General features: G+C 27.0%; 1 protein-coding gene across 3 annotated transcripts in view; it reads right to left on the bottom strand.

The window, feature by feature from the left end:
- Nucleotides 1-27,227, bottom strand: part of LOC136078147 (lysophosphatidic acid phosphatase type 6-like) — a 74,142-nt gene that overhangs the window by 4,262 nt on the left and 42,653 nt on the right. For all 3 annotated transcript variants that reach the window (XM_065793196.1, XM_065793195.1, XM_065793194.1), the window contains exons 3-8: nt 17,255-17,382; nt 13,592-13,674; nt 7,987-8,204; nt 1,371-1,471; nt 1,123-1,194; nt 813-942 (exon numbers count right to left, since the gene is read on the bottom strand). In XM_065793196.1, the coding sequence (XP_065649268.1) occupies nt 813-942; nt 1,123-1,194; nt 1,371-1,471; nt 7,987-8,204; nt 13,592-13,674; nt 17,255-17,382 (732 nt within the window). The remainder of the gene's footprint in view (nt 1-812; nt 943-1,122; nt 1,195-1,370; nt 1,472-7,986; nt 8,205-13,591; nt 13,675-17,254; nt 17,383-27,227) is intronic.

Raw genomic sequence — 27,227 nt, 5'->3', positions numbered from 1 at the left:
TCAACAATATTATAGTAACGTTGCAAAATGCACAACAGTACAAAACACATTTCCGAAGTCAAATTATAGGTTATGGCAAGACATTGATTGAATAAGCAATAAACTGATGTAGCAGACAGCTGAGAGTGTATGCTGTGCAATAGTTGACAGACGGCAGTGTTGCCAAATTACGTGCTAGAAGGGCTTCAGTAACTGACTGAGGCCCTTCTAGCACTTTCTCAATAATTTAGTGGCTAGTATCTATGCTACCAGTTCATGTGACTGAGATCCTTTTAACACACTGCAATGGAGCTATCTTTTAAGATGCGGTTTTCATCAATAACTTAATTTATGTATTTTTTTGACTGAGGCCCTTTTAGCATGTGCTGGTTCAACTAGTATCTTTATATCAGTATGTTTATACCCTAGACTTCTTTTTCTGAAAATTAGCTCATCATCATATTTCAGTCTAACTTTTGATCACTTGTTAATAATTAATCTCACAAGTCTCAATCAATAATTACTACTAATAATACTACCAATTCCCAATTTCGATATCTATCTCCCATAACAACGCCCTTCAAAAAAGTAGTAATAAAAAAATCGAATTATAGTGGAATACTATATATTGTTGCAAGACTAAGTAAAAATGATAGTCTAGCATCTCCTGAAGTTGATATATTGCTCTATGTGGATCTTTATATTGAATATCAGTATACAGTCCTTTTGTATTGACAATTTTCCAGAACTTTACAAATACATTGTTTTTCACATGAAAGTTTTACAAAAATTACTTTAAAGCAAACATGATAATCAAAAGTTTCATCTAAAACCTGATTAGTGTACAATTCAAAGATAATGCTTGAAGAAAATGCTGGCCATTTCTCCTCCCACAAATCTAATACCATCAATAAAGCAATTATTGTTGTATCATGAGCAGAGTAAAGATACATCTTTTCTGTTCTAAAATAAAAGAAAGTAAATTATCAATACAACACACACACACACACACACACACACACACACACACACACACACACACACACACACACACACACACACACACACACACACACAAACACAATCAAACACACACACATATATATATATATATATATATATACAACATAGTATAGAACAAACTTGTTTGAATCTGTGATATTTGAACATAATACATTGATAAATGCACCAATGCTTCTTCTCAATCCTAAAAGCCTAAATTGAAAAGTTTATAAGTTTTTATAGTGATAACTCCTACATAGCGATCATAACTTGAAATACTATATTATTATTGCAGTTAAATTTCTAATAAATTATTAAGAAACTGAAAAAAAATTAAATATTCAACACCTTAACACGCCTGACTTATATAGCAATGTTTAAAAAAATACCTATCATCACCAGTAATAATGTATGCCTGAAATTCTGCTGCCCTTTTTGATATCAAAAACTCTTCTTGCATCAAATCAACTGGAACAAATCCACCATGAGCCTAATAATAATATAAGGATCTAATTTCAAAATTTCATAATTATTTATTACAATTTAATATTATATATTTAAAAGTTCTCTTAGCCTGTTTTCTGTTTTTTTTTTTATTATAAAAAAATTAATTATATAGTATAAATTAAAGTAATTTATGTATAGAGCAGGCTGTCAAGTTGTCATTTTTTTCGTTTTTATGGATCTTATATATTATTTATTTTTTAAATTTTTGGTATGTTTTTGTAATTTTTTCATTTTTTATTGTATTTTTTATAATTAAAAGTTAATAAAATTATTTAATTAAAGACCTGTAAAAAAGTAAACTAAAAAAAAGTAAAAAATAAAATGACAACCTGATAGAGATAAACCATATGTAATAAAGTTCACATAAACCTCTATAACATACCTTGCACCATATAAGCAATATATCTTACCCTATATAAACTATGCCTCACCATAGTTACATTATACAAACAATGCACATTAAACTACATAAACCATACATCATACACCACAGAAGCAGTACACTTTACACCACAAAAATCATACACCTTATACCACATAAAATATACACCCTAAACCATATAAGAAAATACTCTTTGCACCAACTTCTTCCATGTCAATAGCTATATTCATCCAAGTCAAAGTAATTTTAACAAAGCAAACATTCCAAAAAGTAAATTTAAAGGATCAATAAACAAAACCAAAAAAAAATGAATTTTTTATAAAACTATGATTAATAACAACACAGAGTAAATGATAGTAAAATTAAAATACAGAGTAAATGATAGTAAAATTAGAGTACAGAGTAAATGATAGTAAAATTAAAATAACAGTAAATATTGACAGTAAAACAACAATAAAGATTGACAGTAAAACAACAGTTAAGACTGACAGTAAAACAACAATAAAGATTGACAGTAAAACAACAGTTAAGACTGACAGTAAAATAACAGAAAAGACTGACAGTAAAACAATAGTTAAGACTGAAACTAAAATAACAGTAAAGACTGACAGTAAAACGATAGTTTTTTTTTGTTAATTCACCTCCCCAAGGCCTAGAAGGCCACTACAGCCAAGGAGGCTACTTAATTGTGGTTATAACCCCTCCTTCAACTCTATAACTCCGAAACACGAACCTTGACGAACAAGGCCGCTGCACAGAGAAACAAGTTGAACGCGGTACTACCAGGGACGTGGTGGGGATCGAACTTGAAACCTTTTGACTATGAAGCGAGCGCTCTACCACTACACCACTACCGCATTAAGATAGTTAAGACTGACAGTAAAATAACAGTAAAGATTGGCAGTAAAACAACAGTAAATACTGACATTAAATTTAAACAGTTAAGTAGGTGCAGACGCATATGAAAAGTAGTACAAGAATAATAGAACTAATTAAAATTTAAAATCAACTTAATACAAATTTTATGATAAGGGCATCAACAAAGATAAATCATTTGTTAAAAATCAGTTCTTGGCCAAAGGCTGCTCCAGATCAACTGCTTTTAGGTATATTTGGTCCTGAGAATCAAGAAAACTGTAAAAACAAAGTAAAGATAAGAAAAAGTCAAAAAAAAAAAAATTTGCCGAACAAATTTAATCGTAGTCACAAAACCATGTTTTTATGAGAAAAGATTTTATGGTATAAATTAACAAAAAGACCAAACAAAATGCTTGTACAGCTTTTTGTAACTCATCAAGGAGTGGTAACTCTTAACTTGTAACTCATCAAAATAGTATAAGAATTCCAATTTTACTGTTAACGACAAAAGCATTTTTACATCAAGCAATTCACTCCAAACTGGTAATGGATCATATTATACAAATGAACTCCAACACCTGATAATTTCAAGCATTACTACAAAACCAAATATAAGTTAAATAATTTTGTTTTTCTATTTTATCGAAAATTTTGAGTAAAATCCATGTTAGACCGAATAATCAACAGTCAATAAAGAAGCATATTTTAACAAGCGTATAATCATAAGGGACTAATTACTATTGATCCATTCATTTAGAAACATTACAGCAATGATAATTATGTGTTTTGACCTAATTTGTATTCAAGAAACTATACCAAAACACGTTATAAGCACAAAAGATACACTTAGTACCAAAAGAGATTGGTTTAGCAAGAGAGCCAGATGCTTTGCTTATTTCAGGGAATGAGAAGTTTACATGAGAGCCAGATGCTTTGCCTATTTCATACTTAAATAAGAGGTTTACATGGATGGCTACTGCTAATTATATTAACCAACTAAATGATTTAAGCAAGAAAAGTTACTTTAGGTAGACGCCACCTTAACTTTGGCATAACTTTTAAATATTTGTGCAGCTCAAACTTATTTAACTTGAACATAATTCACTGTATCTCTCACTATCATCTCTCTCTCTTTATTTATATATATATACATGTATATATATATATATATATATATATATATATATATATATATATATATATATATATATATATATATATATGGATATATGGATGTATATATATATATATATATATATATATATATATATATATATATATATATATATATATATATATATATATATATATATATATATATATATATATATATATATATATATATATATATATATATGAAGAGTGTATTTTCAAAATGCAGTATATCCATTTTTGTGGTATTGAGATAATAGACTTTTTTCGCCACGCCATCATGTCTCGTATATTTGGAAAAATTATTGTTGCTTAATGTATGTATACATAAAGTATATTAGATAATGTTAATAATTGAAATATTGGTAAATAAAAAAATATATTTTTTGTCTATAAATTTGCATTTACTTTCAAAATACTGTAAATCCAATTACAGCTTATTAGCAAAATGCGGTATATCCATTTTATAAAGATATTTGGAAAGTTTGTAAACTTTAAAAGACTTAAATAACTTTTAATGATTAATTTTATTTAACATATTGTATAACTCTGTGTATTTAATGTTTGTAATTATATTTTAATGATAATGTGAATGTAAACAATGTTCTGTTAAAGTAATGTAAACTATTATGTTTCAGAATTCGGGATTGTGAATTTAAATTTATTTCGGAGAGTTAAGTACGAGACAATTAACCATAATATTTTTTTAGTGCAGTGTAGTTGTAACAATGGTGATCAGATTTTTAAAATATTGCTTTTTCAAAGAACGAAGCACCAACAGTATGCTTATTTCTTTCTTTGTCCATAGCAGGCATATAAAAGTAGACAAAGAATTGATGCATTGGAAAATGCATCAAATTCTTTAAAACATCTCCCTTATCTTCATTAGCCATTAATTTATTATTTCCGCCTCTATTTTTAAGTCGCAATCCGCCATTTCATTAACGCATTTCATTAAGCGCAATCCGCCATTTCATTAACGCAACTTTACAAGGTTTGCGTTCGTGCAGAAGTAATATACATTTGCCACGGATTGGTCACAATTAAATACCATTCTTTGAAAATAAATTAAAAACTCCATACAGTGTTTTAAAAATAAATGTTTTTTAGAAGTAGAAAAATACAGGGTTATACTTCACTTAGTATATATTCGGACACAATGTCTGTTAGATCCTTATAAACTAAAAATAAACCACACAATTTCTACATTTTTTTGAAAATGGCGCTTACCGCGTTTTGAAAATAAACTCTTCACATATATATATGTATATGTATATGTATATATATATATATATATATATATATATATATATATATATATATATATATATATATATATATATATATATATATATATATATATATATATATACAGTGACGGATCCAGGAATTTTCAGGGGATCTGGGGGGGTAAATGATGAAATATTTTTGTATTTTGTACCTCATTTGCATCTCCTTAAAAAAAAAAGTCCTCAATTTCTAAGATATTTTAGGACTTTCAGATTCTGGTGGAGGGAGGGGGGATGCGTACCCTTATCCCCCTTTCTGGATCCATCACTGCATATATATATATAAATTGAAAACATTGAACATGCCTTGATTATGAGATGAAGTCTATTAACATGATCATAAAAATAAAAAAAAGTCTAACTTCTTTGTTGCAATTCGATTGCACTGAGTGTTTATGGAATATGAAGTTCTATACCAGTAAAAAAGTTTCAAATAAAACTTCTGATGATTTTTTGATATAAATCTATATTTAGTTATTTCAATGTGTGAAATTAGAATAGGACATTACAAAAGCTGCAGTTTTGTAGAAATTGAGTGATAAATTAAACTAACAATTAGAGCAAAATAAAAAATTGATCAAGATAAAGAAAGATATGGAATAACTTATGACGCTTTTATTTTGGTTCAACTCAATCTTCCAATAGATACTTTTATTGAAATTTAAAATTAGGTTACCATAACTTTTGCATTTTATAGAATACTTATTTTTAATTTAAGAATTTTTCAGTTTTGCTAAGCATGAATATTAATTTCTGTATAGAACTTATAAAAATTAAATTAAAGCTTATAAAAAACTTTTATAAGTTTAGACTATTGCTTTTATAAAATTAGACGACTGCTCTTTCATTGAGGAGTGATAACAAATCTTTAGATGAAGTTAGTTTTAATACTTCAACTTATTTTTTTAAATTATATTATATTATTATTCATTATATTATCTTAAATTGGGTTTTTTCTCAGAATGCCATTTTTTAGCATGATGCAATAAATAACTTGAGAACTACTCATTATGGTGCTTTGAAATTTTGTACAGTCATTGTAAAATAAATGATAAGCTTGTTGAAGCAATATATTTTTTAAATTTTATTCTTGAGCAGAGCTATGGGAATTTATAGTGAGCTGTTATGGCCAATTAGTTGTTTATGCTATTTCCTCTTCATGCTTTAAACTAATTTCATGATTTTGCTTCAATGAGTATCTTGTTATATTATAAGTAAACATTGAAAATTTAAGCTTTCATAGGATTTACCATTATCTCAATACCTATCGATGAACCTCTTGACTTTTAAACTAGACTTTTTAAAACTAGGGTCCAAATGTGAATTTTTTTTTTAAATTTTTTTTTTTTAAAATGCAATTTTTAATATTATCTGATAAAAAAATCAATAATATTTGTTGAAAATAAACGTTTTAAAAATTTGACTACCTTAATTTATTGTAGTTGTTATTAAATTTATTGTAGCTATTAAATATTTGCTACAGGTAGTAATTAATTCTCTAATAGCAGTTTTCATGCAACTGGATTATAAATCATAAAATGCCCTAACTAATATTTTAATTAATTTCTAAATTTATAACTCCTTAAGAATAGTGGTTTTAATAGTTGCACAGGCCAACAACAACAAAAATTTTCAGTTGCTGAACAAACAATACAATTTATGATAGCATTTCTCAGCATTTGGGGTAAAGTTCATAGCATTGTCAAAAAAAAAAAAAATTCAAAAGAATGTCAACTTGAGTCTCAAATATTTTCATAGAGATTTTAAATGTATGTATAATCCTCTAAAATATTGTTTAAGTTTAATTTCATAATTTTTTGTCAAGCTTAAACTTATTTTCACTAATTAGCCAATGTTCTTAGATTTAAACTTAAAAAATAAAAATTGCTAAAGTAGTTGAGTATATATAATAGTTTATTGATACATTAATACTAACTAGTTTATTTTAATTAAAAATGTAAAAAAATGATTTAACTCTAACTTAAGCAAAAAATCTATAGATTTCTTGTGTAAGTTAAAAGTACCTTTCGCGCAACTTTAACTTTACCCAAACGCGTGTACAGTTTCCATAAGCTACGCAAGATTTACAAAAGTTTTGTGAATCTGCACCCAGGTATTTTCTAAGAAAAACCAAGATCAGGTATTGTTTAATAAAAATATTTTTAAAATTTACACATATTACTTTCAATGACTAATAAAAGTATTAACCAAATACTCAAATACAGAGTTTAAAGAGTTAGTAAATAAACTTTTATTTAATAAAATGTTTAAAACTGTTATAACTAGTTTTGTATAATTTTCAAGTTTAAAAAAAAATTGTGCCGATTTTTATTTGATATGACCTAAACATTAGTTGTCATCATTATAATCGTCATAGTTTTTATCATTGCTGTCATCATCATCATCATGATCATGATCATCATCATCATCATCATCATCATCATAATCATCATGATCATCATCATCATCATCATGATCATCATCATGATCATTATCATGATCATCATCATGATCATCATCATGATCATCATCACGATCATCATCATGATGATCATCATCATCATCATGATGATGATCATCATCATCATCATGATCATGATCATGATCAACATCATCATCATCATCATCATCATCATCATCATCATTAGGCAGTAGGTGCAGATAGTTGCTCAATTCATTGGACTATATCTTACTTTTTAGTAGGTTTTTTTCAATTGAAAAAATTATTTCACAAATATTTTAATATATTTAATAAAAATATAAATAAATGAATGGAACAACAGAATGTAATGAATATATTTATAAACTAAAAATAACCTTTCTAGTGACGATAAAATCATATAAAGCTAAAAAACTCATTGTCTTATTCATTCTGCCCAAAATACTACTAATATGCTCATAGTCTTTTGAATGGTCAAGCACAGAAGCTACATTGCTTCGAATATAAGTATACCATTTTTTAAGCGAATCACAGACTGAATAGTTCGGATATAGAATCTCATCATCATGTTCACTTGTTATTATAACAGGTACCTCTAAATATATATATATATATATATATATATATATATATATATATATATATATATATATATATATATATATATATATATATATATATATATATATATATATATAAATATATATATATATATATATATATATATATATAAATATATATATATATATATATATATATATATATATATAAATATATATATATATATATATATATATATATATATAAATATATATTATATATATATATATATATATATATATATATATATATATATATATATATATATATATACATATATATATACATATATACATTAGGGGTGTTCAAAAAAATAAAATTTCGAAAACCCGAATACACAACAAGCTAAATTTGGGGCAAATATTAAAAAAATACGATTACAAAAAAAAAAAAAATCAAAAATATTGAAATTTACCTTGTGCTTAAGCGTCAAATGCCCCAAATAGTACCATCGTAGCAAGGCTTTGAGCACAAGGTAAATCTAAATATTTTTAATTTTTTTTTTAATGTGCTCATAATAATCTATACTTTTTTTTTTAATTGATGTGTATCCGTTATTTTTCTTAATAGTTCTTTAAATTGAAAACGATTTTATGCAAAAAAACGAAAATATGCGCAATAATTCGTAGTTATTTTATTTGGTTATATTCACATTGTTTGGTTTTCATTTTATTTGTATTTATCTTTTTAGAAAAACATTTTTTTATAGGTTGATTGAATGATACAAACTTAAATTACGTGCAACTTGTATCTTTAAAAAATATTTTTTTTAATATAAATACTAAAGTTCAAGCTATCTTCTGAATTTTGGAGCGTAAGCTAAGTAGTTACTTTGCGATTCTTTTCTTGCTTATAACTTTGTTATTTTGTTTCTTGGTTAATAAAGATTCACTGTCTGATGCCTTAAAAATTGAGCGAACTTTGTCCACAGCAATAGGCCTATTTTGTTTTTCTTCCTTGTCTCTGTAGCGGTGAACAAATTGTTGCATCATTCCAATTGCCCTTTCAGCGTGGTCGTTTACACAAACAATACTTTTTGCAAAATTTAAAAATAATTTATATGTTGATTGCGTGTGCCAATACTGAGGTGGGAAGGTCAGCCAATCATCAATTCGTTGATCTTTTATTACAATCATATCAAACATTAACCAGGAGAACTCATCAATCAAAGAAGCTAGGAATTTGCTGATGAATGTTAAGTTCAATTTTTAACAATTTTTCTATATCTTTTTTTTTGCTTATTTTTAGTTTTAAAGTAACATGACTTTTAACATGGTTTTGGAAGTGATAATATTGCAGCAGCAATTTTTTTCTTTTCTTCGAGTGCAGCACCATTATCCAGCAAGGCTAAAGGAATCAGAGTTGAGTCAAGATACCATGTATGTTTAAATAAAGAATTCAACACAGCATCAACAGCAAATGGTTCTGCACATACTGCTTTATACTGATGCATTAGATGAATAGCAGTTACATCCATAAAAGGAGCTTTGATTGTATCATTTGATTGCAGGTACCACTTTGCATAAAAACAAGCTATAAATTCAGTTATTACCTTAATATGTTCTCTATTTTTTTGAATAAAATCAATTTAAGTTGAAAGAATTTGCATTTTTAAATAATATATAGATTTCCCAAGAAATCTTGCATGATGAACTGCTCCAGTTTTTTGAATTTTAATGATAGAAAGAGAAAGATAGCTGATCACTAGCTCTGCAAGTTCTTTTCTATCTTCCCTTACAATATTATTTCTCAACAAGTAAAATCTACAGTACTCAAGAGATTCTGTAGCAGCATACATTATAAAATAAAAATTAATGTACTCAAAATAAAAACCAATGAAAAATTGGAGAAGAGTGAGCAATGAGAGGAGAGTTTTTAAATTCAGAAAAAAGGTTTATAATGTGGATTTATATTATAATATATAATACCTTCTCACTATATTTTTTGTCTTCAGCTCCTAGAAATAACTTTCTGTTGTGTTCTTGATCGTATAAAAAATCTAGGTCCTCTTTCCTATCTAGGTCTGATCTATTTTTGTCCTTCTTTATCCAGTATTGTAAGTCAGTTATTCCTGCCCAAAAGATTTTTCCCAGCTCCTTTCTAAAGTATTGTTGCTTTTTTAATTCTAAAGGCGACCTCCTGTGCATGTTTTTTTTCAAATTCAAATATTTTTTATTCAACTTATTCAGCTTTTGTATCAAATTATTATCTGATTGAAGAGGGAATCCAGCTTTAAGCCAGGGACCCTTGATTTTGCTTAGAATTCACCTACAATGCAGTTTAACACATCCCTCGTATTTTCTGTCTTTTTTTACCAAGCATGCAATTATCATTGACTTTTTTGATGTTTTAGAAAGCGTCGAGTTATTAAAAGCTATGTGTTGTAAAATATCTAATCCAGTTGGCAGTTGATCAACTAAAGTTAATAACAAAAATATTCAGGTTGAGTTTGGTCTTGTACAACGTGAAATCTTATAGTCATAAGATTTCACATTATAAACTATAATCTTATATCCTAAACTAGATATTTAAAATTAAAAAAAGCTCAAAACAAATTCGTTACTTGGTATTGCTGGTTTCACTTTCTCAATAACGTTTTTATATTTCGCTTTTCATTGCCACTTTTTAATAGTTCCTTACTTTTATTTGCACTTGAAACTTTTATTTTTTGTGACTCTCCTTTGTTTTCTATTAAATTGTCAATTATAATTTTTAAAACTAATTTAAAAGAAATGACATTCACTAATTTCAAAATATAAGATGAAACTAAAATGTTTACTGCAGAATTTTGCAATATACATTAATGTTAATTTACAATTGTCAGTTTTTTCTTTTTACAACTTTTAGACAGGTAATAAAATTGTTTATTAAGTGAGAACAAAAGAAAAATGCAAACAAAGTACACAAATCAAATAACAAAAGAAACATTAATAATTAATAAACCAAACAATGTAAATATAAACAAATAAAATAACAAGACATTATTGCGCATTCTTTTGTTAAATGCGCATATTTTCGTTTTTTTGCATAAAATCGTTTTCAATTTAAAGAACTATTAAGAAAAATCACAACTACACATCAATTTAAAAAAAAAGTATAGATTATTATGAGTACATTAAAAAAAAAAAAATTAAAAATATTAAGATTTACTTTGAGCTCAAAGCCTTGCTACGAGGGTACTATTTAGGGCATTTTTAGGGTTTTGATGCTTGAGCACAAGGTAAATCTCAATATTTTTGATTTTTTTTTTGTAATCGTATTTTTTTTATATTTGCCCCAAATTTAGCTTGTTGTGTATTCGCGTTTTCAAATTTTATTTTTTTGAACACCCCTAATATATATATATATATATATATATATATATATATATATATATATATATATATATATATATATATATATATATATATATAAATACACATATATACACTGCCGCTCACGGAAGTTAGGACAGTGGAGATTTTTTCAAAAAAGCAAAATTAATATATAATTACGTTATAGAATTTTTAATTTTTAATTAATAAAAATTATATTTTTTATACATTTTCAATATAAAATATATTATTATTCAGTTTTATGTAATAAAAATGTACAAAAACCATTATAATAATTAAATTTTTTTTTCGTCAAAAAAACCACCCTTTGATTTAATAACTGCTTTAACTATTCTCGGCATTCTTTCAATTAATTTTCTAATTAATTCTTTTTGAATATTATTCCATTCCTGTTCTATAATGTTCTATAAATGAGATTTTGATCTTGGAAATACAGTTCTAATTTTTCTATCCAGTTCATCCCATAGTAACTCAATGGGGTTGAGGTCTGGGCTTTGGGGAGGCCAGGTCATTACACGTAATACATTTTCAGCTTTTTTTGATTTTAAATAATTTCTACATAATAATGTAGTATGTTTAGGGTCATTATCATGCATCAGAAGAAAATTATCTCCGATTAATCGAAGTCCCGAAGGGATTGCACTTGTTTCCAGGATATCTCTATAATGTTCTGCTCTCATTATACCATCGATTTTATGCAAATATCCCACTCCATCCAGAGAGAAACAACCCCAACTATCACAGAGCCTTCACCATGTTTTACTGTTGGAACGAGACATTGAGTTAGCATTTTTTCCTCAGCAGATCTTCTAACGTAAACTCTTCGCTTATTTCCGAAAACTTCAAATTTTGACTCATCGGTCCAGAGTACTTGTTTCCATTCATCCATCGTCCAATTTTTGTGGAGCTGTGCCCAACGGAATCTCTTCTGTCGATTAACTTTTCGTAGATATGGTTTTCGGATAGCAACATGACCATGCAAATTAGCTTTTTGCAATCTTCGTTTGATTGTACTGACAGAAACTTTTTTTTCTCGATCACAGTTGAAAATAGCTGTTATTTGTGGAGCAGTTAACATTCGATTACGCTTACTGATGATTTTTATACGTCGGTCATCAGTTTTTGTTGTTATGCGAGAAGGACCTGGACGATCTCTGTCTTCCAAACTTCCAGATTCTCGATATCGACGAATCGTATAGCTAACTGTTGATTTACTCAGATTTAATTTTTCAGCTATTTTTCTAACTGTATAGCCTTCTTGAAGCAAAGTGAGTATTGCTGTCCTTTTTTCAACACTTATTGGCTTACCTTTAGGCATATTTTTTTCAATATTTTGAATTTACACTAAAAAAATAATTTTTAATTTTACCTTTGAACTTCTGCACTTGAAATTCTTAAAACACTAACACAAAATACACAAAATATCTGCAAAATCACAATAAACAATAGAAACCCTTGTTAAATGACTAACTTAAAAGATTTGAGTTGATAATGTAAAATACAGGTTCATACGTGACCTTTAATATGTTTTTGCGTTCTCTGTTTATTTATTTAAAATGATAAGACTTTTACTTGTGAGTACAATTTATGTTATTTTAAATGTTAGTTATTTTAATATTTTTACATTAAAATAACTTAATTTAAAATTTTTTTGATACAAATTTTATTTAACTTGATTTATTTTTATATAAACATAAATTTTACTAATATAAGTAAATAATTTTATAACGTAATTACATTTCTTTTGAAAAAATATTTTTTGTCCTAACTTCCGTGAGCGGCAGTGTATATTTCACATATTTATGAAAAAATTTTTATGTATATGTAGTTTGAAAATTTTATCTTAAAAATATTTCGTGTGTTATATACACATAAAATATTGCTTAGTGTATACATATACATATACATATATATATATATATATATATATATAAACTTTTAATTTTAATAAAATATAATATATATATATATATATATATATATATATATATATATATATATATATATATATATATATAAACTTTTAATTTTAATAAAATATAAAAACCTTTAAAACCATCTTTAGAAAATAATCCAGCCAAAACACACTTTGCTGACAATATTGTGCGATCAATGTTTGAACTTCTAACACTATAATTTTTTTTTAAAACGACTGTAAAACAATGGTTAAATGGAATAAAATAATGGTAAAATTGGAATAAAACAATCGTTACAATGAAATATAATAATGGTAACATCAGAGTAAAACAATGGTAAAAATAGAATAAAACAATTGTTACAATGAAATATAATAATGGTAACATCAGAGTAAAACAATGGTAAAAATGGAATAAAACATTGGTAACAATGAAATATGATAATGATAATCATATCCCTCCAAGATCAAAATTCTTTTCTGATCCTTTTCCCTGGGCCTTCTGGAAGTTTTAAACTATAAAAGACAAAAATTAGGGAATCAGCTACACACCTTTAGGAACCAAAAAATTTTTATTTATTTTCCTATGAGTATTTTTGTAATTTTCCATTAACGCTCTCACCACTCTGCTTTGAGTACATTCCCATACTATAAGCACAAGTATTTATCAAATATTTAATATTTTCTAATAAACTTATAGTATGTGTTGAGATCATTGCATGATACTGTCATGTGCTTCCTGTAGAGAGGAGAAACCCATATACTACCTACAAACAGATAATGCAATTTGCAATAGTTTTTGTGTTAAAATTAGGCAGATTATTTAATAATTCTTGTAGATTGTCAAGACTGGACATTCTTACAATCTTATACTATGCGCCGAAATCTTTGCATGATGTTACCATGTGCTTATTGTAGAGAGGAGAAATCCATATGCATAGTACCTAATGCAATTCCTACACAGCATCTAATGTAATTTGCAACAGTTTTCATGTTAGAATTAGACAGATTACTTAAGGCTGTTACCAAATTACTTAAAAATATTCCAAGGTTGTCACGACTGAACTAAATTATAACTCCTAACTGGTTTTCAGAAAGTTTTTCCATTTTTTTGTTGACAAAAATTAAAAATCAAAATGCGAGACCGGAATTTTTTTTTAATTACTTGATAGACTGCCTGCCCCAACCAAACCCTCAGTTGATGTAGCAGCACTCCCTTGCGAGTCAAGCTATAAAATAGTCAATGTAGCACACTTCCGTTCCGAGTCAGGCTATTTGTCAGTTGATGTAGCAGCACTACGTTGCGAGTCAGGCTATTTGTCAGTCGATGTAGCAGCACTCTGTTGCGAGTCAGGCTATAAGCCTATGTAGCAACACTTCGTGCATGATTTACAGTAAAAAAAATAAAAATAAAAACATTTTATTAAAAAAAATAAAAATAAAAACATTGTTTATATTATTAAAAACATTCAGAATGTTTTTAAAAACATTCTGGTCAATTAAATTTGCGTTTTTGCGGTTTTTTAAAAAAACGATTAATTTGTAATTAAATTAATGGTTTTAACTTTCTGACAACACGGAAATGTTGGAAACTATATAGTTTACAAGTGAACAAAACTCAGCTAAAATTTGTAAGTTTGCAAAAAAAGAATTTTAACAACACATTTTTGCATGTTGAATAGTCTTGCAATGTCAGAATACATATTTATGCTACAATACCACCTACAGAATGTCACCACAAAAAAATGGTGACATTTTGACACCATCTACAGAATGTCACCACAAAAAAATGGCAACGTTGTGACACCACCTACAGAATGTCACCACAAAAAATGGCAACATTGTGACACCGCCTACAGAATGTCTCCACAAAAAAATGGCGACATTGTGACACCACCTACAAAATGTCACCACAAAAAAATGGTGATATTGTGACATTGTTATGGGAAAACAAAAAACTATACCATTTTAATCAAAAATTGGATCAACATACAACTAAAAACTGTGGCTCAACATACTTGGCCTTAAAACTTATTTTTGTTGTTTAAGTTGTACAAACTTTAATTGTTTACTTCAAGGATATAAAGTTTCAATTATGCTGTAAAAAATTATAATTTATTTTTGGTTTCATTTCTTTGCTCAAAAAATAATTTCTTTTAGGTATTTTTACTAACATACTTTATATAAAAAACTTAAGTTAACTTTAAGTGTACATGTGGTAATGGTGATAATAGTGTAGTGGTAGACTGCTTACCTGATAAGCAAAAAATTCCAAGTTTGTTTACTGCTCTCAACTTGTTTCTCCATGCATCAACCTTCTGTTATTTTATACCTTGCCCAAAATGACATATTAGTTAAATAATCCACAAAAAATATTTATTAAAATTGGTATTATTACTTGTAAACTAAGCGTCTATTTAAACCAAAATGCTTTAATGCGTTTTTATTTAATTTAAATGAATAATTATAGTAATACAAAAAATATTATAAATTTTATTCTTATAACGTGCTCAGACACATTTAATAGACTTTGTTACCTAAGAAGCAAATCACAGTATATGCGGTACATAAAACCTTTGGTGTACACTGGTAGCTTGTTGCTGAATTATACTTAGGCTATGGTTGTTTTTGTCCCAATTTTTCTGTAGGAGAACGCAATCAGAATTTTAGTTAGTTTAGCGCTTCGTTATCCTAAGTAAAAACCTGGACAACTTTAGCTCAGGCACAAATATTTATACACTTAAATCTCATGCAGCTGCGGTACAGTAGTAAGAGTTCTGACTCAGAACTAAGAAGTCTGAGGTTCAACGCCTGCCCTAATGTTAAGTAAAAGAAAGCATTTTTCTAATATTTTTTCTTAATGATATTGTTAAAACTAACAATTATGGTTTTACTGATAAATTAGTTTTGAAAGTCTTTTTTAAACACAGTTAGAAAGTATTATTTTACAAGTCTATCAATTAAACATTATTTGATTTATCAGTAAATTGATTTAACTAATTTATCAGTAAAACCATAGTTGTTAGTTTTAACAATATCATTAGGAAAAAACGTTAGAAAAATGCTTTCTTTTACTGTGATTTGCTTCTTAGGAAACATTCATATGCTGATATAAAACTAAAAAATCTCCAAGTCCCAAAAATTTTTATGACAGGCGAGAGTCTGAATAAAAATATAGACTCATAGACTCCAACTTAGGATCCATGGTTTACTTATTGTTTAAAAATAGAATAAATTATTTGTTTTCCAAATTTAATGAACTACAATTGTACTATTTTTATGGAAAAACAAAAAACTAGACCAATATTCGAAATGAATAAAGATAAAATACAAAATTTGTGATCTGAGAATAATAGGCAAACAATTGGATTACTATTTAGTTTTGAACCAAACTCAATTAAAATTACATACATTGAAATAGTTTACACATTTAAAAGTGTTTAAATATTTTAAGTGTTTATTTTGAGATCATTTGATCTCAAATGATCGAAATCTTTTTATTTATTAAAACACTAAAAAATGAGTAATAAGTAATGCAAGCTAAAAAATTTCAAAACTATAAAAAAGTACAGTTGATTATATAAATTATAGAAAAGTATTGATGATTCCAACAACAGAATAATAGTATCAAAAAATACTCTTGACAGAAGATGAGATTTCAAGCACACATAAAAAAAAAATTATTCAACAATCTTTGGATTTTGGAAGGTAAAAAGATAGATAATTTTTTTTTTTTAATAAAAGGTTTATATCTTTATAACTTCAAGCAAAAGTTTTGAATAAAAATATACCTACTAAACATCTTTTGTACTGTACATTCTGAACAATTTATGCTTATTAATATATTCATCTTCAAGCCACTTTCCTAGCAAATATGCATCTTGTTGACCGACCTTTGTCAGCTGACCTGAGAAACAACCACCCTAAAAATTCAAAAATCATACTACAAATCTACTTTTTTTATAAAAATGTAAATAAGTTAAAGATTCAAAACATGTAACTTAAATAAAAGCTAAGAAAAAGATAACAAAAAATCTGAATAGAAATATCTGAAGTTATAAACTTTTACAATAAGTACATAATTTTCATGTATTATATGAGTTGATCTATTGTAAATATTTTGCGTAAGCAATATTTGGCAGTAATTGACTTTACAAAACATAATAGAACTGCATACATAAATGTAAAATTTGCACTTATTATGTATTGACCCATATATTCTTATATCAGTATTATGTTATTTATTATGTTCATGCAAACCAAATTTTATATATACATATATATATATGTAAATATAAAACTTTTTTTTGCAACTACAAATTGCTTTGCCATAAGAGCAATTTTTTTTGCCATATTTGACAGCAAGTCTGTATTCATGCTTGTTGCTTACACTGTCACGAATAATTGAAGTATAATATTTGTCCTCACGATAGTTGAAAAAAATCACATGTAATCTCTATAATCAAAATCCAGACATTTAATTTTGTCAAAACTCGGGTGTATAATTTTGTTTCTCAGAACAGTTTGGGTATTTATTTGCTCAGAATGATTTGTAATAGTAGTATTTCTTCACTTTCCTTACCAAAAAGAGAAAAAGTCAAAAACTTTGTATTTTTTTGCTCTTTCTCTATTAGACAGGCCTGAATGTCTTTCAAAAAAACAACAAATCTTATTTCCCACTGATTTACTGTTTAAATTTTTTTCTTCCTATTTTTTTAGCTTGTTCGATAGATTAAGTCTTCTTATATTTATTTATAACCCTTCCAACAGTAGAAACTCCAGTAGTTTTTGTGATTCTTTTGTAGTTCCATGGTTGATTTTCTTTATGAATATGCAAGATTTTTTTTTAATTTTCAATTTGCTACTTTGAAATTTTAATAAAAATTTAAATTTCTTTTTTTGATGTTTTTTGATAACTACTATCATTATTTGATTAAAACATTATTGTGTTTTTTTTTAATGTGTTAGTAATTAAGTTTAAAAGTAGTTTCTGTTTCTCATTTTTGGTTTCATGCTCTATTTATTTATTATTAACTATAAATGCATGTTTAGATAAGCACCGTGACATCACACTAAAATAGACTGCTGCAGGGGGCTCAAGTACATATGTAACTATCTTATAGCCTGCTGCAGCAAAGGAATGCTGCTACATTAACTGAGGTTTTGGCATGGGACAGCAATCTTTTCTTTCATTATTTTTTTTTTTTTTTTAATGGTCAAAAGATCATGCACCATGACCCTTAATTACTTGCAAGGTCACATATACTAGTTAAACTTCTTTTTAAAAGTATTTAAACCTTGGTTTTAAAAAAACCAATTAATGATCTATATATAACAAAAACAAGTTTTTGTTCGAAAAAATTTTTTTTTGTGCAGTTTTAGGCAGTTACATCAGCATTGCAGAATGACCTTAATTGAGAAGGTCGCTGACCTTAATTGAGAAGGTTAAATATGTCATTATAAGCTTTTAATTATTCATTTATTTATGATGTATGAAGTAGGTTGAGCTTGATGTATGAAGAATTATGATGTATGAAGTAGGTTGTGATGTATAAAGAGGTTTGATTAAAAACTTATTATATTGTGCAATTACTATAATATATTAAAAAATCATAATAATTAGTAATTATCAGAAGCTTTGATTCTTTAGACATTGAAATAGCAGAGGAAGTAGAAGAAGAATGCATGATGAATTTAGACATTTGCAACTACTTTTTTCAGTTTTTTGTTACTTGGTTTTTATTCTGTAAACAGTTATTGTAAAATGTTTCTCTAAGCAGGGTTGCAAAAAAACCATTTAAAAAAAAAAAAACAACACCAAAAACCATAGGATTTTATAAAAAAACAAAAAAACCATGGGTTTTTTTGGTTTAAACTCCTTATTTTAAAAAGAAGCTTTTTTGTGTGTTTTTGTGTAGTCCATTTTTTCAATTAAAAAAAAGCATTAGCTATTTTACTTGAGTAAATTAACATTACTGCTGCAATTCATCATTATTATTAACTATTATCATTATTATTTATTAATACATTATTATTTATTAATACATTATTATTTAAAGTTCTATATATTAAAACAAACTTTTGCCACTTTTTTTACTTTTTTTCTTTTTCAAGCCCAAAAGTCGAAAAAATTCTTTTAATACCAAATCTTCAATATTCATGATAATGTTGCAGTACAAAGATTTTAGAAATCTCCAACATGTTTGCAAAGAAATGAGCATCACTGAGAGTCTGAAGATATCTAGTTTCCAATATTTTTTTGTTCAGTTGATAAAAATTATAACATGTTTATCAGCTCTTACAAAATTTCAACAGTGTCACATTTTTTTTTGATCTCTTTGCAACTTAACTAGAGCAACTCCAATTGGTTTTAATATTTTCAACAAAAAATTAGTTTGATTTAAATTGATATTTTTTCGCTTGGTTTAAACCAAGTGAAATCAATCATGTCTCTAAGTAATCTTTTTGTTTGTACAAATTGTATTTTTTTTGTTTAGATAATACCTGGTACGCTATTTGCTGTTACCAATAAAGCTGTAGAGGCTACTTTCTCTGCTAAAAAGTTAGGCATGGTAATACTTTTTACAATTTTTCAACTATATTGTTAGTGTAATTGTAAAAAGTATTTAAGATAAAAACATAATACATACAAAATGTATTTATTCACATGCTAAGCGTATTTGTCACATGCAAAGTGCATTTAGTCACATGCAAAGCATATTTAGCCACATACAAAGTGTATTTAGTTACATGCAAAGTGTATTTAATCACATGCAAAGTGTATTTAGTCTATGCAAGTGTGACCATATTTCATTGGTCATACTTGTTATACATAATTTAAGAAAAACTTTTCATATTTTATTTTTTCTATCCTGAACTTATATTTTATCGTATTGACAGTAAATTTTTATTGACAGTAGAAAAAGATTTGTTTAGATTTTCTTAAGTAAGCACATTGACATGCACTTTGGAGAGGCACATTGCAAAATATGTCCTTAAAGTGCATCTTTGACTTTTTAGTTTTAACTTAAACCTAATTTTTAGCAAATATCAACAGAAGCATAAATGTAAGATGTTAAATGTTGTAACAATCATCAGTTGAAAATAAGAAATAGTATAGAGGGGGACATCCACTTAACATATAACACTTATCTCTAATTAACATTTAATACTTATCTTTAATTAACATAATAATTCTTATCTGAATTGCTTATGTTATCACATTACAATATTCCTATTCACAATTTTGAATACTAAACATTCTTTAGCTGCTATTGGTGTTTCTTTAAAAACCTAATGTTATTATTTCTTGATATTTGATCTTAAAGTAAATCTTATTTTATTTGAGAAAATACATATTTCAGGTTATGTTTTTTTTTGTTTCTTTTTAATGAGTTTTTAAAATTCTAAGTTAATTTTAAGGGTTATCTAATTTACAACATTCTTTTTAGATTTGAAATGAAAAGCAATTATCTAAAGTTGCATTTATTTGTTGAATGTTTTCTATTCATAGTTAAAAAAACTGATCTATTACTTTAAGTTTTTCTCACATCTTTTAAAATAAGGGTTTGTATCAGATTTGGGTCCAAGTATTTTTTTACCAGTTCTAATTCCAGTAATGACCAATTATTTAACAGCTCTACACTTTAATATAAATATACTTTTATTTTTGAGAAAATTTACGCAATTTAAAAGTGTATGGTTTTATATTTTTGACCATTTTAACAACCAGTTTATCCATTGGTATAAGCCTTTTTCTATCCATCAGTATTGATATTGGCATCAGCCATAAATGTACAATTGGTGCATAACTAATATGTATGTATGTATTGATATGATAGTAGTTGTAGAAATGAGAAAAAGATACAACCTTGCCATGATGGTATAGTGGCTCAAGTGTTGCAGAAATAGCAGGTCAAACTAAATTTACAAAACGTTTTTGGACTTAGAGAATAGAAATTACTTCTTTAGAAGAACTAGTCCGAATATGACAACAGTATTCCATACAGGAACTAAAAAGCAATTTGTAGAGAATGAAATTAGGAGTAAGAGAAAAACAAGCAAAATAAATAGAGGCAATATTAGCTGCTAACTTTGCAGTGGATTGTATACATGGTTTCTACGAGAGGTCTGTAGTGAATAATAATCTGAGAAGACATAAAGTAAAAGAGTATTGTCATTCATCAATATAGAAATATCAACAATAATATGTTGAGACTGCTTGTTCTAAACAATCGAAAAGTGATGACTTTTTATCAAGACAGGAGTACATTGTTGTGTCATCAACAAAGAGAGCCACTTTAGATGAAAACAAGATTCAGTTAAGCACTTATTAAATAGTTTAGAGAGTATATAAAAGGGAAACATATTTATACGACTTTGACAGGAATGTTATTTAGACCAAAATCAATGAGTTTAAGAGAGAAATAACTTTAGCAATAGAAGCTGGAGTGATTTGGATGTTTAACAATCAATTTGCCTGTTTCTCTTGAACAACAGGAAGAGTGGTCACTAGATTCAAGAGTAGAGTTAGAGGAAAAATTCTTTGCAAACAATTCTGCCTTATCCATAAGAAAGTATTAAAATCAGACTCATGTTTTAGAGATCTAATGTTTGACTTTACCTTTGTTAATGAGACGATTTTCATAAAGTCTCTAGAACCTAACATCTGAGATTTAACATTTTTTTTAACATTGATTTCTTGCAATAATCAAAAGACTTTAATTTTATTAAACTTTTATTAAATTTTTTTAAACAGAATTAAGTTATACTTTTTTTAAAACAGAATAAAATTATATATTTTTATTAAATTAGTTTTAAATTAAATCATATATTTTTATCAGAATTAAATTATATTATTATGATCTTTGCTTCAAGCTTAAAGTATTAGTGTTTTTCTAGCAAAAAAATCAATCATTACAATAAAATAAAAATAAAATATAGATAATATTAAATAAAATTTAACTTTTTTTTTATTATTATTAATTTTTTCATAATCATTAAATAAAAACTTAAGTAAATTTTTTTTTATTGCAATTAAAAGTTGTATAAATATTCTAGTGCTTGCAAGATGATTAATAAAAGTTTTTATTATATATATTTCTTTTATGGTTGTTTTTTTTTTACACTTTGTTTAATAATTTTGTATACAAAAAAAAATTGTCATTAGCACCAAGCAATTTTGTTTTCTTTGACTAAATATTTTATAAAATAATTAGCTCAATAGAGATTAGGTTTTGCAGTTTTTAACTTAATCTGAATTTTTCCATTAGTAAATAGTTATATCTAATATAATTGTCATTCAAAAATTTGTAACAAATTTTTTTACATAATCATCATTCGAAAGTTAAAGTGTTATTTATAAAATTAATAACTCCTTTTAAAAGTTAAAAAATGATGAAAAGTCGCTTGATGGAAACCACAACTTAAATTGCTGCGTATGTAAATTGCTGGTAGCTTAACACTTAAAAACAAAGCCTTGGGTAGGACTTTGGTGGTAGACACAAATGAGACTTGACTTGAAACAGAGAAAAAGGAATGAAAGGTTCCATAACAGCCTAAATCCAGGAGATTATGTAGAAGACCCAATTATTAGCAAAGAAACAAAAGTCATCAGTCCAAGTAGTAGGATGATAGGAGTCTGAGGTAATATTATATTATAAGTCTGAGGAAATATTATATTATACAAGATAAAAGATTTAGAAAGATCATAGCATGGTCCTAACTACAAAGGAGAACAAGGAGAAACTGAACACAAACTAGGGTCAAAGACAAGACATATATCAAGGAGTGAAGGTAAGTGTAAGAGTTGTTTGGAAAACAAGTCACATAGTTAATTATTTAAATATTGAGAAATACCTAGGTTTACTCTACACCAGCCTAATATATAAAAAATGAACCGTGGATAGTAAACAGAATTTTTCTGCTTACCATTAAGGTAAGCAGAAAAATTTTGTAAAAGGCCTCCTTTTGCCAAGAAGGCCTTCTACAAGTCAGTACCTGGAGACAGTTAATATCTGCCCAAGATGAGTATTTTTATTGAGACACCATCTCTAGTCTTTTATCAACCAAGAACTTCAAGACAGGGTACTTAGGGGTAAGTCAGAGTTTACTTTTCCTAGGATTTGCCTAGAGAAGTAAATCCCACAAGGCACTGGGACATGGGTCAGGTTATACTAGATACTTGTTATCAGTAGCAGGGTGATTATGATGATCCTAAACTTGACCTGATCTAAAGTAGTTTAAAAAAGTTACTTCTGTAAGCAGTATTCTAACATTTTGAATATTTATTAGGGAAAACATTTTTTTAAAGGATTACTGGAAATTAAGGTGAATGATCTGTTATATGGTTGTAGTCACTAATCAGCCACTGAGCTAGCACAACACCACAGGATATAACGGAACAGAATACTGGTGTTAACAATGTTCTGATATTGGCTTTTGCCAAAATTTGAGGATTGATGTGGCTTGTTAGTAGAAGCCACATCAATCCTCAAATTCTTATAGAGAAAACAAAGCTCAACGATTTAAAGTTCTACTTGGTAGCAGATCTTAAATTGCTTAACATAGTTGTGGAATTGTCAGGACATTGGGGAAATTATTCCTGTTTATTTTATGAAGGTGATAATAATATATCTTGGAGAACTGAGAACCTTCAATATGCCAAAAAATTTTTATAAAAACTTTGCTGAAAATGGATCCAAAAAATGTCTTATGAAACTCTACAAGAGTGTTATACATCCATGTCTTCTGGTTGAGATTAGAGACATGTATGTGCTTGATGTAATTCCTCCTCCAGAACTTCTTTTACTAATGAAGATTATAACAGAGATTTCGAGTGTCTTATGTAAGGAACATAGAGATTTTAAGTATCTTGTGTAAAGATATTACTGCCTAGTTAAAAAAACATGGAATTGTTTGACATGGGTAAATTAAAGATGGATTAGATGGCAGAAATGCAAAACTCAGAAACTACTGCCTGGTTTTGAAGAATTTATATTGAATCATTTTTATTCTTATAATCTAGTTGTTATGCTATTAAAATCGTTTTCTGCAAGTAAAATTGAAATGCAGGTAAAATTAAAAATGAAACTTTTACTGAATGTACTCGATGAGTCATCTACCCTTCATCTTATAGGATTAACTCTTACCTCTGATCTTTCTTGGAAACCATATATCAAATCAATTGCAAAATTAGCATCTGCTAAGGTTGCATCTTTTTATCGTGCTCGCTACTTTCTTACTCAGTATTCTATTCTTTATCTCTATAAATCTCAAATCCATCCTTATATGGAATACTGTTGCTGTATCTGGGACGGATCTTCCAATTATGCCCTTTCTTTTTTAGAAAAGGTGCAAAAATGCATTGTAAATATAGTTGGACCTGCTCTTGCAGCTAACCTCCAACCATTATCACATCCTTGTAATGTTGCTTCTCTTTCTCTTTTCTATAAATACTATAATGGGCAATGCTCTAAAGAGCTAGCATCTCTTGTGCCAATTCAGTTAAGTCTCATACTTTAATTGTGACTGTTCCTAAGTGCTCCAAAATCTCTTATTAGTCTAGTTTTTTTTCTTGAACATCAGATCTTTGGAGCTCGTTTCTTTCATCTTACTTTCCTGGATCATATAATTTGCAATCTTTTAAGTTTTCTGTCAATCATTATCTTGCTCTATAAACTTCATCTTTTATCTTCCAGTAATGTTCAACTCTAATAATGGTTGCTTGCAGCCTTGTTGGAAGCGAAGACATTAAAGAAAAAAAAAAAGAATCTAAAGCAATTTCATTAAATTGACATTTAATAGTAAACATGTGCTTTAGAATGAGACTCCATTGAGATTATGCTGATGCTATAGCAACATATGTAAGTAATTTAAAGGTAGTTAAACAAATAGAGAAACATATTTATATCTAAAACAAAATAACTTTTTTTGTATGTTAAGTGGTGGATTTTAGTTTTAATATTAATATAAGAAACTCAAAAATATGTGAAAACTGCATCCAATCACAATCTTCCTATGGAATGAAAAGGTCACATAACTGAACATCATCTTATCATGTTCCTAAATAGAACCAAGGTCCTATTGGGAGTATTCAGAGCAATATTCTTAATCAGTAAACTCTAAGCAGGTTCTCAACTTTAGAGTTTAGATAAGACAATTGAGAACTTTTCTCAGAAAAGCAATAGTGAAGTATTCAAATCACTAAATTTAAATTTTTTTCTTGTAATTTATACATACAATTTACAAAAATATACATAATTTGTGCATTATATTATATCATTTAATATTACAGATTATAATATATGGTATCATTATAGATTATAAAATATTATACAAACATCTATATATCTACAGATGATATTATATCAATCAATCATTATATTCTGAATTCCAGGATCTGACAATTCCAGGATGTTTTCAAATAGTATAACTACAAATGATGCGTAAACACCTAATAATGATGTTAATAATAAATAATAACAACTTTAAAAATCACAACATTAACAATAATAATAACATTAATAATAACTATAATAATAAAAATGGTATTGATAACAATAAAAATAATGGTATTAATAAAATAATAATATAAATAAAAATAATGCTATTATTTAAAATAATGATATTAATAAAAATTAAAGTAATAACAATAATAACAATGATAATAATAACAATGGTACATTTTAATATATCTATACTTATACACGCACACATACATACATAGATACACACACACATAGATATAATGTTTTAGTAGAAAAGATTATGAATTTTGAAATCATTATTAAATTCTGGTTCATTTTAGACCCAGGCTGATATACTTTTGAAGAAAAAAAAATTCACTGATATATGGAAGCCAGTGTGTAATCAAGGGTCATGGTGGGTGAACTTTTTCAAAAATTAAATAAAACCAATGATTTTCAGTTACTTTCAAACCAAAGTTCATCTGTTTTTTATATTGGAAATTGGAGATACCAAAAAATTACCAAAGAGTCACATCCCTAACATGCATACATACATACATACATACATACATACATACATACATACATACATACATACATACATACATACATACATACGTATATATATATATATATATACACACATACACACACATACACATACGTGTCACACACGCTTATATATATATATACATATACATCCATACACATACACGCACATACCCATATATATACACACATAGGTATATGCACATATATCCATACACATACACACAAATATATATATACATACATATATATATATATATATATACATACACATATACATAAACTTAAACCTTAAATTTATGAGCTGTGATTAGCCAATCCCATAATTTTTTTTCAACAACCAATTTTTATGAAGAGTGGCTAATGAGTGGCGTGTCATATTTATATGAAAATTTTTTTTTTTTCTCTTTTCTTTATAGGAGTATTCGCGCCGATTGCTTGAAATTGCACTTTTTATGATTTTTTACTAAATTTAGAGCAATTTCCAAGCATTAACGCAAATTGATTTTGATGTGTAATCTAGTAATTTGTTTAATGATATTTTTTTAATGTGTTCCTGTACCAAAAAAAACACTGTGATTATTAATTTAAGAAATATGTTGTACCTATTTTTCACTAATTGCGATAGATAAATTAACACTTTGGCTACTGTAAAGTGATGTTTTGTTGATCGTTGAGGTTTTTTTCAGCCACACAACAAACTTTATGATTTTTACCTCATTTGGTATCAAATGATGTTTTAAAAATACTGC

Source organism: Hydra vulgaris, chromosome 03 (assembly GCF_038396675.1).
Source record: "Hydra vulgaris chromosome 03, alternate assembly HydraT2T_AEP".
NCBI classification, from domain to species: Eukaryota; Metazoa; Cnidaria; class Hydrozoa; order Anthoathecata; family Hydridae; genus Hydra; species Hydra vulgaris.
This window is presented reverse-complemented; position numbering and strand designations above follow the sequence as displayed.